The sequence below is a fragment of the Zasmidium cellare genome, assembly GCF_010093935.1.
Source record: "Zasmidium cellare ATCC 36951 unplaced genomic scaffold M409scaffold_9, whole genome shotgun sequence".
Lineage (NCBI taxonomy): Eukaryota > Fungi > Ascomycota > Dothideomycetes > Mycosphaerellales > Mycosphaerellaceae > Zasmidium > Zasmidium cellare.
This window is the reverse complement of record NW_022986953.1, coordinates 189,252-206,848: the sequence shown is the minus strand read 5'-3', so window position 1 is coordinate 206,848 and position 17,597 is coordinate 189,252. Positions and strand designations below refer to the sequence as shown.

General features: G+C 53.2%; 7 protein-coding genes across 7 annotated transcripts; 3 read left to right on the top strand and 4 right to left on the bottom strand.

Moving 5' to 3' along the window:
* Positions 1-32: 32 nt before the first annotated feature.
* On the bottom strand, positions 33-1,923 carry M409DRAFT_64670 (uncharacterized protein; the record flags this gene model as incomplete). The annotated part of the gene is made up of 7 exons (XM_033816176.1): positions 33-225; positions 277-526; positions 579-1,181; positions 1,231-1,302; positions 1,359-1,455; positions 1,515-1,631; positions 1,684-1,923. 7 exons carry the CDS (start codon positions 1,921-1,923, stop codon positions 33-35), a joined length of 1,572 nt encoding a protein of 523 aa, XP_033670472.1.
* A 420-nt stretch (positions 1,924-2,343) lies between these two features.
* On the bottom strand, positions 2,344-3,976 carry M409DRAFT_64669 (uncharacterized protein; the record flags this gene model as incomplete). Its single annotated transcript, XM_033816175.1, has 5 exons — positions 2,344-2,534; positions 2,589-2,826; positions 2,880-3,235; positions 3,284-3,446; positions 3,572-3,976. 5 exons carry the CDS (start codon positions 3,974-3,976, stop codon positions 2,344-2,346), a joined length of 1,353 nt encoding a protein of 450 aa, XP_033670471.1.
* A 360-nt stretch (positions 3,977-4,336) lies between these two features.
* Positions 4,337-5,067, bottom strand: M409DRAFT_19993 (uncharacterized protein; the record flags this gene model as incomplete). The annotated part of the gene is made up of 2 exons (XM_033805182.1): positions 4,337-4,972; positions 5,020-5,067. The coding sequence occupies 2 exons, from the start codon at positions 5,065-5,067 to the stop codon at positions 4,337-4,339; spliced, it is 684 nt and encodes a 227-aa protein (XP_033670470.1).
* Positions 5,068-6,907: 1,840 nt separating this feature from the next.
* On the top strand, positions 6,908-8,972 carry M409DRAFT_52112 (uncharacterized protein; the record flags this gene model as incomplete). Its single annotated transcript, XM_033811994.1, has 7 exons — positions 6,908-7,066; positions 7,121-7,534; positions 7,734-7,829; positions 7,894-8,022; positions 8,074-8,192; positions 8,248-8,341; positions 8,400-8,972. 7 exons carry the CDS (start codon positions 6,908-6,910, stop codon positions 8,970-8,972), a joined length of 1,584 nt encoding a protein of 527 aa, XP_033670469.1.
* A 269-nt stretch (positions 8,973-9,241) lies between these two features.
* M409DRAFT_64668 (uncharacterized protein) lies at positions 9,242-13,819 on the bottom strand (the record flags this gene model as incomplete). Its single annotated transcript, XM_033816174.1, has 2 exons — positions 9,242-11,572; positions 11,612-13,819. 2 exons carry the CDS (start codon positions 13,817-13,819, stop codon positions 9,242-9,244), a joined length of 4,539 nt encoding a protein of 1,512 aa, XP_033670468.1.
* A 644-nt stretch (positions 13,820-14,463) lies between these two features.
* M409DRAFT_19990 (uncharacterized protein) lies at positions 14,464-15,371 on the top strand (the record flags this gene model as incomplete). The annotated part of the gene is made up of 2 exons (XM_033805181.1): positions 14,464-14,637; positions 14,700-15,371. The coding sequence occupies 2 exons, from the start codon at positions 14,464-14,466 to the stop codon at positions 15,369-15,371; spliced, it is 846 nt and encodes a 281-aa protein (XP_033670467.1).
* Positions 15,372-15,803: 432 nt separating this feature from the next.
* Positions 15,804-17,306, top strand: M409DRAFT_19989 (uncharacterized protein; the record flags this gene model as incomplete). The annotated part of the gene is made up of 1 exon (XM_033805180.1): positions 15,804-17,306. The coding sequence occupies one exon, from the start codon at positions 15,804-15,806 to the stop codon at positions 17,304-17,306; it is 1,503 nt and encodes a 500-aa protein (XP_033670466.1).
* Positions 17,307-17,597: the final 291 nt, after the last annotated feature.

The following is a 17,597-nucleotide window of genomic DNA, read 5'->3' as shown; positions in this document are numbered from 1 at the left end:
TTCAAAAGACTGCAGTATGAGCTTAACGTAATCTACGTCTCGCTCGCAAGTGCCTCCAAATCAATCTCCGGCTGCCTCTTCCTCAACCAGATCTTAGCCTTGGGATTGGCGACCATATTCGTTCCGAACTCCATCCACTTCGCCATGCCAATATCTTTGAGTTCGAAATCGTACTTCAAGATAAGGTGTAACATGGAAATCTTGACCTCATTCGCAGCGAAGAATCTATCCTCACGTCAGTGACTTCAAGTGATATTCAGTGCCGAGCTTGCTTACCTTCCAGGACAGGCGTGCTTGCCATGTGAGAAGCCGAGATGTTCAGGAGATGTGGCCACGAGATGACTGCGATGCTCCAAGCCAGGCGTCTGTCTTCGCTTGACGAAGCGGAAAGCATCGAACTCATCAGGGTCATCATAGTGCTCGTTTGACCACATCTGGTGAGACGAGATGGCTGTATGCTGGCCCCGAGCAATCTTGATGCCGTTTGATAGCTCGACGTCTGCTGTTGCTGTGCGGTGCATAGTGGCTATCGTACACATTAACAAGACGATTCAGATTATGTGGATTTGATGGCTTACCCATATTGATCGGCTTCAACCGCTGCGTCTCCTTGAAGAAGCTTTCCAGTAGACGAAGCTCGTACAACGCGGTCTTCTGCAATCTATGTTGTGTCAACACAGATATCGCCTCCTCTCGTAGCGGCTGTAATAGCTCAGGATGTGCTCCAAGGTTCAACAAAGCCTGCACCAGCAGATCGCTCGTCGTGTGGATAGCAGCAACCGCCAAACCCATCTGGATATCGACCTCATTATAACAACGCCCATGGGATGCATTTCGGAACCACTCAATCGAGTCGTCAGGTAGCTGTGGCTTCCTGCCTTCTCGCTCAGCAGCCGCAATCTCCTTATGTCGTTCGTCTAAGACAGGCTGCAGCGTACGAGCCGCAGCGCGGTAGTCGGCACGCACTTTACGGCAGAGTGGTAAGAGCCTCTCTGCCGTCCATCGCAACGGCCAGGGGACGAATCTGCATATGGTGATGGCGATGAAGCAGTTCGTTGTGAAATCGATTGAGATGCGTAGCCATTCCTTGTTTTCTGCAAAGGAGCCTGGGAGGAAAATTCGTGAGGAGAGTCTGGCGACCCAGTCGAGGACGTCGTTTCTTGGGTTGATTTCGTGCCAGCCTGTTCACGCTCAGTAAGGAACATTAGACGTCTGAAGTCAACGACTCACCATCGTCAAGCTTGTTCCAGCTATCGTTCAGGCAATCGGTCATTTCGTTTGACAAGGCTTTCGTGAACTTGGCTGTACAGTATCGTCAACTACCTAGATCTCCATTTCAATGTGCCAGGCCTCCTTACGCAAGCTCCTAGTCAGCCCCTTCATGACAGCCTCTTCGAACATGCCCTCCGGTGGACTTTTGAACGTTCGAAAGGTCTCATAGTCGGCGAGCATGTACTGAACATCTTGTTAGCAACAACACATCGACTGCTTTTCATGAAGATAAGTTGACATACCTCTCGCGTATACTGTTTAAAGCTCAGAGTCTCATGAGCATTGACATGCTCGATCATATCGGGAGGCAGCATTATCACTCTCCCGCCATCGGTCAACACCGTGAACGGCCCAGCGAACTGGCAACCTTCAATCAGTAGACAGATCCCCTTCGAATCTCATGCGGCATACCTTGCGAAAGCCATCCGCCAACAGCTGCCTCGCATTCTTCACGTAATGTGCTCTAGCTTTCAGGTTCGTCCATGGCGACTTGCCCTCGTTGATCGATGGAAACAACGAAACTTGTTTTGTGAACGACGTGGCGATCCAAAGAGAAGCAACGAGGACCAGTAATGCTGCCCAGAAGACCTCGCGTTGTGCATTGGCGAGGCTCTGTGGAAGAAGCCGTTCGAGAGTATCGTGTTGAGCCATGCTGAGCGAGCGATGAGAGGACGTGGACGAGACCGATCAGGAGAGGTAGAGCAGTCGACTTTCCGGTGCAGGGTTCATCGTATGTATAAGAGCGGTCCATACGAAGTGATACGAGATGTCCGAGACCGAGAGGCCTCCAACCCACTAGTCATCTGCAGGTCAATGGGTTTGATCTTGGTGGCCATCAGGCCCATTGGAAGCTCCTCGGCTTCTTGATGTTCGCGTGGGCAAGAACCACCGACAAGCTTCTTCGAGGCAATGCGTAGAGGCGATGATCTCTCCACTCTGAGAACCTACTTAGCGGTTTTCTATGTCGGCACCGAAGGGTTTGTGAATAGAGGTGCGAGCCTGTGTTGCTCGAGTCGTTCCCTAAGCTAGTAATGCAGTATCTATCAATCCAACATACATATCATATCGTCGTCATGAGTTATCTGCACAGCTCCAAGAGGCTCCGCTGCCAGCATCAGCATTGATCGCTGTTCCTGTGGCGTAGAGACCAATGCCACAGATGGCAGCGCCGAGCACGACTAAGAACATGTTGATGATTGTTAAGCTGGCCTTCTTCCAGTTCTTGAACGATTGGCCGTAGTTGATGAACAGCCAGAACACGCCTATTGCAAGTTAGTGGGCGAAAGACGGTCGGGGAGGGAGGAAGTGTGACTTACCAGGCAAGCCATAGGTGAACCACGAAACGAAGAGTGCCACAATCAGAGAGTTGAGGTCGTTGAAAACTGGGATACTCTCCGCGATGATCCAGCCGATGATCCAGAGCGTGAGAACGATTCCTATCCACGTTCCGACCGACAGCCAAGTCGACTCGTGGATGTGTCTGGTCCCTCGAAAGAGTCGAACGTAGATTTGCTTCGCTGCCACATTTGCATAGATGACACCAGCAATCACAATCTGATCTCTTGTCAGCCAGGGCGATCTCGAAAGGAGCTGGGCACGGGACTCACTGTTGGCAATGCAATACCATACGCCACCTTCTTAACCACTGGCGTCGTTGAACCCAATGCAGGCGAGGCCACGTCTGGACCGGCATACGTGTAGATAACTACCGCCGTTATAATGTAGAGACTGATATCGCTGATTTGCAGACCAGCCAGCGCTTTGGGAAAGTCTTCTGGCTTCTTCATCTCGCTGATGAAGCTGAAGAAAGCCATGTGGCCTGCGTATGCAAAGCAGATGTTCATCGCACTCGAGAAGGCTGACGCGAAATCAGTGGTGACAGTGGCATCAACTCTGCGTCCGGGTTTCTCGATCGCCACGGCGATAAGTGTAATGAAGACGGCACCAACTATCGAGATGAAGGCTGGAGATGTCAGCTTATTCTGCATCGTTATGGAGATTTCGGACTTACATGCTATGGACATGTACGACACCTTCTTCAATGTTCTTGGCAGAGACAAGATGAAGAACGCACACAGCCCAACTACACCCCAGACGATGGTGCAAGTCGCATGACCAGTAATGGCGTTGAATGCGATTGTAAAGGTCAGTAGATGGCTGCCCAAGATGAAGATCTGTTCGAAAGGATAAGTCTTTCATGTTGCCAGATGCTGGATTCTTGCATCACTCACCAACAAGATGATCTGAAAACGCTATGTTAGCCATAATTTCCATCAAAATCGGATTCGATCATACGTACCTGCGCAGTTCCGACAAACTCCCTGCCAAAGGCGCCCATGAGCACCTCTCCTGCATCTGCCATATTTGCAACGTGCGGATATGCTGCCTTGAATTGCCCGTAGACATAGCCAGTGTATGAAGCGGCTGCGCCAAGAGTTACCAGCAGAATAACGCCTGGTACCATGCCAATCGCAGCCATCACTGAGGGCAAAGAGAGGATGCCGAGGGACACCGTCTCAGCAATCATCAACAGAGATGTCTGCCACCAAGTCAAAGTCCGATATTTGACTTGCGCGTTGGATTCGTCGCCGAACGGATCCGCCTTGAGATTCCAGTCGTCGCCATATCGGCTAGTACGTCGTTGCGTAGGTTCAGCATCTTCGCGGTAGGGCTCTTTCGAAATCTCGCGGCTCGAATCTGACATGGTGGCGATGGACAGTGATGCAAAAGTCCAGGAAACCACGATCTATACGTAGACACTTGGTTTTGTTCTCCTCACGGCGACTGACGCATGCCGATCTCGCACCATTGCTGGTAAGCATATTTATCTGTTACGTCAGGTATTGGTCCAAGCACAGGACTTTTTCACAATTTTGGTGCTGTCCGAAGTGGCGGCTTCCAGCGCGATGTGGAGAATTCGGAGTCGGACGCCGGTGAAGGCAAAATGCTGGCGTTCAAGACGCAGCTGGAAACCTTTGCTGTTTTCGAATGCCGATACCGTGGCAGTGGCATACTGAAAATCGGTCGTCTCATCATGAGCATGCTGTTGTAATAAGTCACCTGCTCATGTTGTTGGAGCGGGGACGTCAGATGCCTCCTTCTCTTTGGTCTTGACGAAAGCTTCATAGAAAGTGGCTGCATCCTCGGCGCCCTCGATCTTGATTCCATGGACGATGAAGGTTGGCACGCAGGCAATACCATCATTCCTCGCGTGGACATCCAGCTCGTCGACTTCGCTGCCATACTTGCCGGTCTTCAGTACATTTGCTGCTTCCGAGGCATCCAATCCCGCTGCTTCTGCACATTCGAGCAGGAAAGTATGAGACGTGATGTCGCCGCCGATTTCGAACCAGCGGAAATAGATTTGTTCGATGAGGTCCTTCTGCGTGGACAGTCCGCCAACTCTTGCTGCATGGAGCACCAGGCGCTGTGAGCTTCGTGTACTTCCAATGAGGCTCTGCAAGTTGATTCTGATACCATTGGCGCGTCCGATTCGGTCAACACGGGTCTTCACATCCCCGAGCTTGTCCTCCCCCAAGGACGAGACAAGTCGACTTTCGAGTGGCACGGCCTCGTCCGGGAGCGTTCGGTCACGGTAGAACGGGGAGAAGGAGACCCTGAAGTTGTCGGACGATGCACCTGGGTATGTCTTCTGGAAGAGAGCGATGGCCTGGAAAAGAGTGCGATGCCCGATGTAGCACTGGAGAAGCTCAGCAAAAGTCATTGCCTCTGATCTGGAAGACTCACCCAAGCACAGATGTTGTCGAAGTACACCTTGACCTCAATGACGGTCATCTTGTAGATATAGATGGAAAGAAAAGAGCATGAAAATCAGTTACCTTCTACAATATTTCGTTGCCTGTGTGACGTCTTTCTTGATCCTGATTCCTTTGGGAGCTGTATCGGGAGCGGTGGCTGGAGGCTGCACTTCAAGCAGTACTCATACTCCCATGACACCCACCAAATATCAACAGCCTGGTCTGATCATTGCCGTAGCATTGGAGCGAGACATGTGTATCAAGGAGGTGAAGTTGGACGCGAAGATAAGATGATGGAAACGGTTGCGAGGTCACGTGCGAGATAAGACCGGTGTTTGCCGTCGTCCTTGCCTTCCCTTTGAAGGCTAGCATCAAGCACGCGTGGACGACATCTCTTCTACTCTTCGAGCACGCAAAGAAATCTCAAAATGCGAGCACGATATCGTCGACAGCGCTGTATTCATGCATGAAACGACAAGACACCACATGTTCGACGCCCCCTCCGTCCAACCTCCTCTCCGTGAGACAGATCGATGCGTGATTGGCGACTCGCGAAGAGGAGGTTTCCTGGCATTGGCGAGTAATTCCCAGAGTTGAGGGCCGGCTGGCATGGCTCGCAAGCTATTCAGAGAAGGGCATGGGAGTCTGTGACAAGATCGAATGATCGAGGATACCATGGCGGAGCCGTAAGCCAACAACATTCGACGCAAGAAATATGCACCGCGGCGCCTGCGATGGTGATGTACAGAATCTTTGAAGGTATGCTTCACCTAGAACCGAAGTCTTCATCAGCATCAAGACATCGCCTTGTTTGAGAGCTCAGCCTCAACTTTGGATCGGCATGAGATCGAGTACTGCAACCCGTGGACTTTCTCACGTTGCCCATTCCCCTTTCCAAGGACTACCCTCTTCGGTCCGCTCGAAGTGGAAGATATGCAATTGCCCTCTTTCCGACTTCTCACAAGCGACCGTGCTGCTAATCGCACCCAAGCTGCTTAGATGGCTTAGGAGTAACGGGGATGCAATATATCACTTTGAGCAGAACACCGAGGGTAGACTCATGAGAGTCTCATCCAGCTAAAGGCTCAAGCTGGTGTGGAAGCTAGCGTCAGTACAATGTGCCACCGCTGTAAGTCATTGCATTAATCAACGTGATCGTCTCGATCATCCCGCAATCAGCCTCCACACGATCACGCAATGCAACCGATTTGCTTCCCATCCAGCCGATTGCAGTCGTGCCTGGAGCAGTGAACCGCAGCTTTTCCGTTCCATGGTCGCGCCCGTTCTCACGGGACAACCAAGACGGCGGTCCGAGTCGAGCGCTCTGCATTATGTACACCAAGAGGCACACGATTCTGTTGATCTCTCCCTCCGATACGTCGAACGAATGTTGGACTGACACGACTTGGAACCGATATCCCGGTCCATCATAGTTCCTCGAGTCAGGTACCCTACGTGTGCAAACTGCACGGACATCGACACATCCCTCGTTCACTGCTTCGTCGATTCTGTCACGGTCGTTACGGCGCGGTATGAAGGGCGGCACCGCACTGCAACAGGAACCATCGATCTCCACGCCTCACCAGCGCAACAAGTCCTAATGTTCAAGCCGCATGTCCAGGAGAGTTCAAAGTCTGACTAGATAAACTGCCCCAGCGTCTCATACTCCATGCAAGCCGTCAGGCTTGCTGAGCAGTGGACGATTGACACTGCTCCGTATGTGTGCCATATCACATACGTAGGAGGAGCAGACCCTACGACTTATGCTGTAACGCGGTGAATACATAGCTCAACTCGTATCTGCTTTCAGGCATCCTCGGCCGGTCTGAGCGCAGAAAGCAGCACTCGTGGATTTGCTACATGCGCTGTCGTTCAGGATGAAGCACGCTCTTTGGGCTCTTTCACTGCCAGTCCTGGCTCCTGCCACCCTACTAAGTCCTATCAAAGAGTCCACCGCTGAGACACTATCTCGTCGAGACTTCAATCGGACAGAGTACAGAGCCTTGCCTCAGTGCGTTGCCAACTGCGTGGACTCCGTGAGCCCTCACCTCTTCGAACAACACTCACTTTTGTACTGATCGAGCGCAAAGGTTACCACAAGCAATGACTGCAAACCATCGGATACAACCTGCTTCTGCACGCGAGGCAACATAACCGCGACCTACACAGCATGCATCCAATCCAGCTGCATGATGCCCGCAGACCAACTCGAAGGGGCAAGATACCAAGCTCATACATGCAACTATCCCTACCGCACAAGACAGCCGCTCCATCGAGGGGTACTTTGGACAACGTTTGCCGTTGCTACGCTGTTCTTCGCTTTACGCATGTTTTCTCGCATGCCGGCATTGCAAGGCAGTGGCTTCTCTTGGGATGATCATGTTATGATCTTTACGTACGGCATGGCTGTCGTTGTGGCTGTTGCTACGGAATTGACTCTTGTGAATGGGTCTGGACTTGATGAGTGGAGGTTGACTCCTGAGCAGATCAGTCGGTACATGCTGGTAAGTCAATCCTTCAATGTCGACGACTTCGTGAACGATGCTGACATTGGCTTGTTGCCTCACAGTGGACTTATATCAGTGAGATCCTTTACAACACTATCATCATGACGACCAAGATCGCCGTGGTCCTGTTGTATCTTCGTATGTTGAAATCTGGCTGGTCTGTTACGCTGCCTCTATGCTGATATCGTGTTTATAGGTGTATGGTCGGCCGATAGAATCACCCCACCCTTCCGCATCACGAGCTGGATCATCATTGCGGTTCTCATCCTTTCCATCATTGCGTTCGACCTCGGTCTGATATTCCAGGCAAGTCCTATGTCCAACTAGAAGAAGCTCCTAGCTAACGGATTGAACAGTGCGTCCCTGTCTCGAGCACTTGGAACTACATCCAGGGCGAAAAGGGCATATGCATCAATTTGCCCGCCTTGACGTACTCCTACGGTGCCGTCAGCGTCTCTTACGATGTGCTCATCTTCTTCCTGCCAGTAAGAACGCCCTGCTGGTCTCATCGTGTGGGATGAGCTAACGTCGTCCAGATCCACAGCCTGCTCAAATTGAACATCACATGGCAGAAGAAAGTTGGCGTGTGCGCCGTTTTCCTTGTGGGGTTCGTTGTCACGATCATTGCCATCGTGAGACTGCAGTACCTCGTCCGGTGGGCCATACATTCAACCCCGACCTGCTACAAGCAATACTGATCAAGTGAACAGCTTCCACACGAAACAGAACGCCACCTGGGTCTACCAAACCATCTCCATGTGGAGCATCATCGAGATCAACTTCAGCATCGTAGCAACATGCATGGTACGTGTCCACCCCCTTGCCACCACCTTCATCAACACAGATACTCACACCCTCCCAGCCCGCAACAGCCGGCCTCCTCCAACGCCTCTGGCGCTGGTCCCACGGCGAATCCCTCTCGACGTCCACCGGCTACGTCGCCAAACAATCCCAAATCCCCCCAACAACCGCCGACGACACCCTGATCGGCTCCCACGACGAGAAATCGCCCAAGTCCGACCTCGAATCCGGGAACTCGCGCACCGACCTTGCGGACTGTGAGACGGCCCTCGCACAAGGCGAAGTCGATGGTCGTGTCCAACGCGAGATGGGAGGGCCGGGGACAGTCACTGAAACGCATAATCCATCGTCGGCGGCGGAGGTCCTTTCACGTCACCATCCAGATTCATCGTCTGGCGCAACGGCCCTTGTGCATCAAAGCCACATTCATGGTGGAAATGGAGGACAAAACATCCAAATCAGCCACGAACCGCCTAGCCAGCCTGCTGAGGCGGAATTGCAGTATCGTGATGATAGGGATGTTTTGCATAGGGTGGTTTTGAGGGATGTGCCGGAGGGCAGGATGCCGGGGATTAGATCGCGTGAGAGGAGGAAGACGAGGAGGGATTTGACGGGGTTGCGGGCGGAGGTTTGAAAGGGGTACAGTACAGTAAGGGATGGGGAAAGGGGAGGTATCAGATGTTGTGTCCTGATATCTCAATGTGCTGAGTGTACGATTATGTTAACTGGGTTGTTCACGGATGTCTTCACCTGGTCATTCGAAAGGAATGCAAACGATGCAAGTCTTACATGCCCAAGGCGAACTCAAGTCCGCTTTTATACACGTACCCTCGCTGAGCGCTCAAATGCGACCAATCATTACACTCATCTCATCTATCCTACAAAGCCTTTCAAGGTCTCCTTCTATTCGACCCTAACGACCTTCGGCCCCTTCCGCTCGACCTTCGACTTCAGCGCCCCGAGCACCTTCGCTCGTCTCTGCACCCTCGACTGATACATATCCACCTCCTCAGTCGTGACTTCGCTCATCTTCTTCCTCGCACTCGCACCCAACGATCCCGTGCTCCGGCCTAGACCGCTTGCCTCTGGCGTGAAGCGCAGGCTCCTACGGTTGCTTGGTGGAGTCTGGAATTTGCTCATGCCAAACATGCCGCTCATGCCGAGTGGGTCGCCATTTGCAGCCATTCTAGGTCGACGGAGTGGTGTCGCTGCTGGGCTGCTGCGGTTGGTGAGGAGCCGGTTGCCTGCGAGACGGGAGGCGAGGTCGTCTTCGTAGTCGTCGTCTAGTCGAAGGGATGCGATGCCGTTGGGAAAGCGCTTGATTTGTGCTTCGAGTAGGTCGATGTCGGCAGACTTTTGCTGGACCATGGCAGTCATCTTCAAGATGGTGTTGGTGACTGCTTCGACTGTAGGGACGGGTGCGCCATTCTTCTGACCATCCTTGCTGGAAAGTGAGGCGAGATCAGCACGCAGCATGCTCATCTTCTGTTCGGCTTCACTCAGCAAAGTCTGAACTCTCTGAACACCTTGCCGCAGCTCGGCCTGTTGGGCTTGCGTCTCTGCAGACAGTGGAGCTGCGTCTCGCATAGCCCGCTGCGCCGGGTCCGTGTGCGACTGGATCTGTTTTCGCATCTCCGTTGTCTTTGCCTTGAGCTTGGGCGCCTCTTTCTGCTCCTCTGAAATGTCTTCAAGCTTGTTGCGCACATCCTCCAGTTTGCCATCTTCCAGCTGCTTTCCGATGTTCTCCAGCAATTTGGATAGATCTGGCAAATCGCCAAGGCACCATGCATCAGAGTCGTCGAGATCTTCGACGGTTCGCTCGCCGGGCTTCTTGAGAAATTCTTGACCTTCCAAAAACGAGGCGAGAGAGCGTCCGTTGAGCCCGACAGTGTGAATCATAGAATTGACGTCGCGGAACACTCGTTCAATTTGTCCTCCGATTCCGGCATGCTCGACCGCGCCCGTGTAGTCCGTGTGAGTGTAGAAGGATGGGAAGTCTTTCGAGGGTTCAATTGGAGCAGCAAGCAGCGCCTCCACGCGGGCAATTGCTTCGTCTTCCAATTCGCCCGCCGTCGGCTCTCGTGCTTTTGGCGGCGCGGCAGGTCGTTGGACTGGCTTCGCCGGCGGCACTGCGCTGGTCTTGATTTGTGAAGGCAAAGATTTCACTGGTATTCCAGGGCCCCTCACGGGACTCGTGACGGCTCGCTGTGGAGTGGGCGAGCGAGGGCTTTGCTGCGTTCTGCTTGCGGGCGGTGCAAAGACAGGGCCCTTGGGAAGTCCAGCAGGCGTATAACTGCTCCAGTCGGTCTTGTTATCTGATGATGGTGTTCGGGATGCCTCCTTCGCCGGTTGGGGAGACGTAGGTGAGTTCAAATTCGGCGGCAGCTCCACGCGTTTCATGAACGATTCGTGCCCGACTGGGTCTTCAATCGTCCCTGTCTCCGTGACTTTGGGGAGTTGTTCCTCTTCCTCCTCTTCCTCTTCCTCCTCTTCCTCTTCCTCCTCCTCCTCCTCCTCCTCCTCCTTCTCCTCCTCCTCCTCTTCTTCCTCCTCCTCCCACTCATCCTCGTCGTCATCGGTAGGCCCGTCTCCTTCCGACGGCCCACCTGCCTCAGAACCCTGTGCTGGTGAGAAGGTTTGACTGTTTGTCACATCCACAGGTGGACTTCCCGCAATGGGTACATCCTTCTCTTCTGGTTTGGCAACCTGAAATCCAGGCATACCAGGGAGATCATCGGGCATTTTCGGTGCTTTGTAGGTGGACGGATCTGGCGGTAGAGGTGCATCATCTGGCATTGCAGGCGCCTTGTATGTCGAAGGGTCGGGGGGCAATGGCGCCTCCTCGGGAGCTGGAGTCTCTTCTTTTGCGGCTGGAATCTGCTGTAGCGAGGGTTGATTCTCAATACCAGGCTCTGCTTTGGTGGAGGGCTCATTACTTGGAGCACCCAGCGCTGCACCAAAGCCTGAACCAAAGATCTCGTCACTTATCTTCGGCTTCGGTAGGTCGTCTTTCGCTGAGCCATCCCCTTGAAATCCAGACCCTAACCTGAAACCTCCCGGACCCAGCCCAGTAAGGCCGCCACCTTGCTGCTTTGGCTCTTCTGTGGCACCCATCGTGGACTCTCTCGAGACTGCAGGCTTGCTCGCAAAAGAGCTCCCCAGACCTGAAGGTTGACCAAAGCTACCGAAACCACTTGAGCCAGATCCTAAAGTTGCAGTAGAACCGATAGATGTCTCCTTCGGAAGTTCTGGCTTCTTCTGGCCCAATCCCGCGAATGGACTGGCACCAGCGACAGATGCGAATGGGCTAGGAGTGGCGGTGGAAGCGAATGGGCTAGCAGTATTCTGCTGGGTGTCCTTCTTTCTGAACTGTCCAAAGGGAGACTCGCTGGCAGGTTTTGCAGGGTTTGAGAAAGGCGACGATTTGTTGGAACCAAGCTGGCCCACCTGACCAAAACCGCTGCCACTTGCAGTCTGTGACGGTTGCCCAAAGGTTCCTCCACCACCGATCATGGAAGGCTTCCCAAAACCAGGCGTCTGGCTTGGTGTTGAAGGCCTTCCAAACGCAGACACCTGGCCTGGAGTTGACGGCTGTCCGAAGGAACTCTGTCCAAAAGCTGGTTTTGCTGATGATTCTGTGGAAGGAGTGCCCCATGGACTGGGTTTAGATCCCAGCGGATTCGAACTGCCAAATGCTGGTTTCGCTGTACCATTAGAGGGGGCACCCCACGGGTTAGGGTTCTGACCAAGTGCGTTGGAGCTGCCGAAGCCCGCAGTGCTCGAAGCGCTGCTTTGACCGAAAGAAGACTGTCCGAATGCTGGTTGTTGCGAAGATGCTGGCTTGGACAAGGGATTCGACCCGAACGCTGAAGGTGCAGCGGATGCTTGTGTTTGCTGTCCAGATACTGATCCGAAAGCCGATCCCAACTGACCATTTGAGAGACCTGTACTGGGGGCGGGCTTCACTGGATCCGCCGAGTCCCCGAGCGGCTCTGTTTCATCAGACTCTTTGTTTTCTGCTGCACCTGCGTGTCGTCCCTCTACGCCAGCCGGCACAGCCTCTATCTCTGGCGCAAACTTCCTATACAGCGCATACCGACCTGATCTGTGCACAATTCCAGGGCAGAACTGCTTATCTCGAACGGCATCGTTGTAGACAATCCACCAGATGTTGAGGATACCGTCGGTATTCAGCACATACATGGCAGGTAGGGGCAATCCAGCGTGATGAATAGCATCGTCTTCAGACGGAACCGGAAACGGGGCGACCTCTTTGGTACTCAAATCGATGGCCAACCCGAGTGGAGATGTGTCACCGCCAGACGCACTCATAGGTAATTGAATTCGCCTGTCGTCCGCTGCTGGTGTGCAGGTCACGAACTCGTTCGCCGGAAAGTCCTTGGCTCCCTCTTTGAATCTTCCGAGCGCGTTGATATCGGTAGAGGCAGTGGATCCGACGATGAGAATGTCGGCAGATTTGTGCCAATCGTTTATTCGCAGGACAAACTGATGCGAAGGAGTCCGACTGGACATGCCAAATGGTGGCGCTGGGTCAACGCTGAATCTGCGGAAAATCAAAGGCTCTCCTTTGGCGGCGCGTGCTGCTATGAAGTAAAGAGAGTCGTTCTGGTTCATGTCGTCCGGTTGCGCGTAGCTCGGACTGTACACGATGAAGAACTCGTATGTGGACAACCATGATATCGAGGTAATGGGCATCGCCTGGACGTTTTCGTAGTTGATCTCTTGCATCACATTCTGTAACTGTGGCGGCCGCGGAATCTGCCCTTTCACTGTTCCCTGAGCATCGATCTGAACAGCAGTGCTGTCAGAAAGTCCAGCCACAATCTGTTTGCCCAACTTCGACCAGGAAGCAGCTGTGACATTCTCGTGAAACACTAGACCTCCATTCGCGTTGTTGACCAGACTACGGGCCTTGAGGTCGGCGAGCAGAAGCTTGCCATCAGTGAGGACAATGCCAACGAAATACGCCAGGTCTGAAGAGGGATTTGGGTTGGGTAGCAGTTGTCGCACGCTCGTTGCGTTTGTCCCGATCTGGAAGGCCGGTTGAGCTCCACTGGCCAGCTGATTTGTATCGTAGATCGCCAGTCCTCCACCGTCCTGGGCTGCGATGATGAGGCAGCTCTCGTCGGAGTTGAAGGTGACGTGCGAGACTCGCGGCACCGACAGCGTGACTTCCGGTTCCAGAGGTCTCACGCTGTCGTTGCCCTCTGGTCGTGGGATATATCTCCTCCGCGTCTTCTCAGTTCTCGAGATATGCAGCCCATCTGGACTTGCGACTGCCATAAGCTCCTTGTTCGAGGCTATGCTGAGCAGCGATGCAGTCGTGGGAGGGAGTTGATCTTCGGGCCATGGCTGAGAGACTCGCAGTGTTGTGCCCTTCGATGCAATGTCCTGAAAGCCGATCTCATCGCCCACCGTCTCTTGAAAGTCCGGGCCAGTATTTGCTTCGGCGGCATTCATCCTTGCGCCGTCGTCATGCAATGCGCCTTTGTCTCTACCACCTCCAAGCGCTGTTGTGCTCTCGTGTCGTGAACGGGCCTTCGCAAGGTGAGCGGGAGCGTATCAGGTCGTTTGTAGAAGGTGTTGAGCTGCTACGGGAGAAGTCGAGTCGGCGAGAGGATGGGTCGGAGGGGGTGGAGGGCTGGCAGGCAGCTGTAGTCAACAAAGATTCATTCACTTGAATGCAAAGCTAAACGTGACAGCGCGTCGCCGAGCGGAAACAGCTCCGATGTGGACGCGACCGTGCTGGCAAAGACGTGGGATCGATGGCCAATTTTTAAACACGGCACATCGCAGCATCGATGAGAACGAACGCGATTCAATTCAATAAGGGTTCACCAGTGTTTGACCTAATGTTTGGTTGGTCTTTCACTGCGATCAGTGAGAGGCGTGCAACAAGATAGGTGCTGCCACAGTCAACGACTTCTGTCCGCCGGCTTGTGACAGCAGCTGCTCAAGCGAAGGCTCCAACGCCGCGCATCATCAGACAGCTCCAGCTCTCCGTCCACTCCCAACACACACGACCACCTCGCCAAACAACTTCCATCTACCACTCCCACCCCGAAACTGAATCGAGCACATCACCTTCGAACAGACCACCCATCATGCCGGGCTTCGACTTCAGCAACCACAACAGAAACGTCGCTCTCCACGCCAGAGGCGTTCCTCTCCCCAAGGCCACATCCACCGGTACCACCATCGTCGGCGCACTCTACGATGGCGGTGTTGTCATTGCAGCAGATACCCGAGCAACAAGCGGTCCCATAGTCGCGGACAAGGTGAGCATCGATACGGCACGATCTGGTCAAAGACCAACAAGCTAACCTGTGTGAATTGGTAGAACTGCGAGAAGCTTCACTACATCTCACCTCAAATATGGTGTGCAGGAGCAGGTACGGCCGCCGACACTGAGTTCACCACCGCCATCATCTCCTCCAACCTCGAACTACACTCGCTCTCCACGGGCCGCAAACCGCGCGTTGTTACGGTCATGACTATGCTCAAGCAGCACCTCTTCCGCTACCAAGGTCACATCGGCGCGTATCTCGTCGTAGCAGGCTGCGACCCTACGGGCGCCCATCTTTTCACGGTTCACGCACACGGCTCCACCGATAAGCTGCCGTACGTCACCATGGGCTCAGGTTCGCTGGCTGCCATGTCCGTCTTCGAGACTCAGTGGAAGCCAAACCTCAGCCGCGACGATGCCGTCAAGCTTTGCGCGGACGCCATCGAGGCTGGTATCTGGAACGATTTGGGATCTGGTTCGAACGTGGATGTTTGTGTGATTACCCCAGAGAAGACCACCTTGCTGCGGAATTTCAAGACACCAAATACGAGGGAGAAGAAGCAGCGCGACTACAAGTTCAAGAGGGGTACAACTGCTGTACTGAACGAGAAGGTCATCACAAAGGAGCAAATCAGCAAGTACGTGACGGTGCACGACATTGGCGACGGAGAGGCGGGTGTTGGTGAGAAGATGGATGTGGACACCCAGCCAAGTGGGCCTTCGTAAGCAAGTCACAACGGCAGAGAGGGGAAAGAACATGGAGGATGTTCATGTATAACTACAGCATCGGGTCTGGCGTATAGAGGAGCGGCAGACGCCATGTGCTCTGGGGTTCCTTGCTGCCCCGAGAAGGGAGAGCAACGTTACGATGTAGCTGCTCTGCACTCAGCATAGACGATTCGAACCTGTATTCAAGACATTTGACGATCGAACAAACCCGCATTCACATTACCGTAAGATTCTTGATACCAGTTGTAGACTGCTCTTGTGAAAGTCTCCACCTATGAGCATCGGAAGCAACCGAAATCCCCTGAACCTTGTCAGCATCAACTCCTTCCCTTCTCTCAGTTCAGTTCCATCACAATCTCAGACTCGACCACATCGACTGAGTTGCTGGCAGTACCATGTCAGCCTTTCTTTCTCCATTTTTGTATTAATATGCCCTTCTTCCACGCGGGTGGAGCGGCGGTTAAGCGAGGACTTCCCATCTTCGACTTGCCGCACTTCAAGGCCATTCTCCTCCGCCAGATTCAGGACCTGGACCTCACTCATTTCGGCTCGCTACTAGCAATTGCCAGTCTCTTACCGGCGGCATGTCGATATATACAACGAGCCTGGCATGATGCTGCGACCTGCGTGAAACGATTTTTCATCTCCTCGATTACGATTCCTGCCGGCGACCCCATTAACCGAAGTGTCACGACATGGCTCCTGGATAATGTTATATACCCACGAAACTTACGATTTCACACTGCTCGGACGGAGTTGGGTCGAGATGTTCAGGACCCGGGTGCGAGTCTGAAGAAATCTCAGCGAAGTGTGGCGTACCTCCCACACTGGGAATCAGCTTGGTTCTGGCACGAAGGACGACTGTTCGCCATCTCGCGATCTCTGGACAGCTTCAACGCGGCCATGAGCGATCCAAGTTACGACGGAATTGGTGGTGAGGAAATCAAAATCTCCTCTTTAGGCCTTCAATCCGAGCCGATCAAAGAATTTGTAGAGCGTTGTCGACAATATGCAGAGAGTAAGTCTCAGTTCTATGTCATCATCTACAGTCGAGATCGATACGGACTCTCTTGGAAGCCGAAGTATCGCAAACCCTTGCGGCAGCTTGAGACGGTGCACTTTGACGATGAGGTCAAGACGAACTTGATCGCGGATATCAGGAATTACCTGGACTTGAGGACGAGAAAGTTGTATCAAAGTCGGAGTATGCCTTATAGGAGAGGCTATCTTTTCTATGGACCGCCTGGAACCGGCAAGTCATCCCTCTCAACAGCGATTGCTGGAGAGTTTGGTCTGGACCTGTACGAGGTGAAAGTCCCCAGCATCAAGGACGATGGCGAGCTGGAACAGATGTTTCAAGAGATTCCACCACGTTGCATTGTTTTGCTGGAAGACATCGATGCAGTGTGGTCTGCAAGGGAACAGCGCATTGATGCTGAGAATGGATCGGCTGTCACGCTCTCAGGACTGCTCAACGTTCTCGATGGAGTTGGGTCTCAAGAAGGTCGTGTTGTCATCTTGACGACCAACAAACCCGAACGGCTTGACAGCGCGCTCGTCCGTCCTGGCCGAATCGACTTCAAAGTCTATATGGGCAACATCAGCCGTGCTTCAGCGGCACAAATGTTCATGCGAATGTTCGCGCCCGACTTGCTCGGTCAGAACATGGTGAGAGAACACAAAAAAACACGATCCTCCGCTAGAAGCCTTGAGAGTGGCGACTTCCTGAACGAGTTCGTGACGTTGGAACAGTTGAAGATGTTGGCAACTCAGTTCGCCGATCAAATACCGGAGAATACCTTCACGCCATCGCAATTGCAAGGCTTCTTTCAGCTGCATCTGAACAGTGCTGTAAGGGCTGCTGAGAGCATCGGAGCTTGGGTGCGAAGGGAGATGAGCGTGAAAGAAGAAGGCGAATTCGACATATGTTGAGTGCTTCACTATTCGACTTCTGCTGTCGCAGGCGTTGCATGGCGACAAAGGAAATGATGGACGGTTTAGCAAATTCATATTGCTTGTGATGTGGTTAGGCTTGTAAGATGTACTATACATATAGACTTCAAATCTTGTGCAGTATGGTGTACAGCCTCCGACTATGGTATTTGTTCTTGGCTGTCACTTTGCCAATCATCATGTTCACTTGTGACTATCGTCTGCATTGACATTCACCGATACTGCTGGACTTGCCGCAACTACTCCATGGGGAAATGTGATGGACTAGAG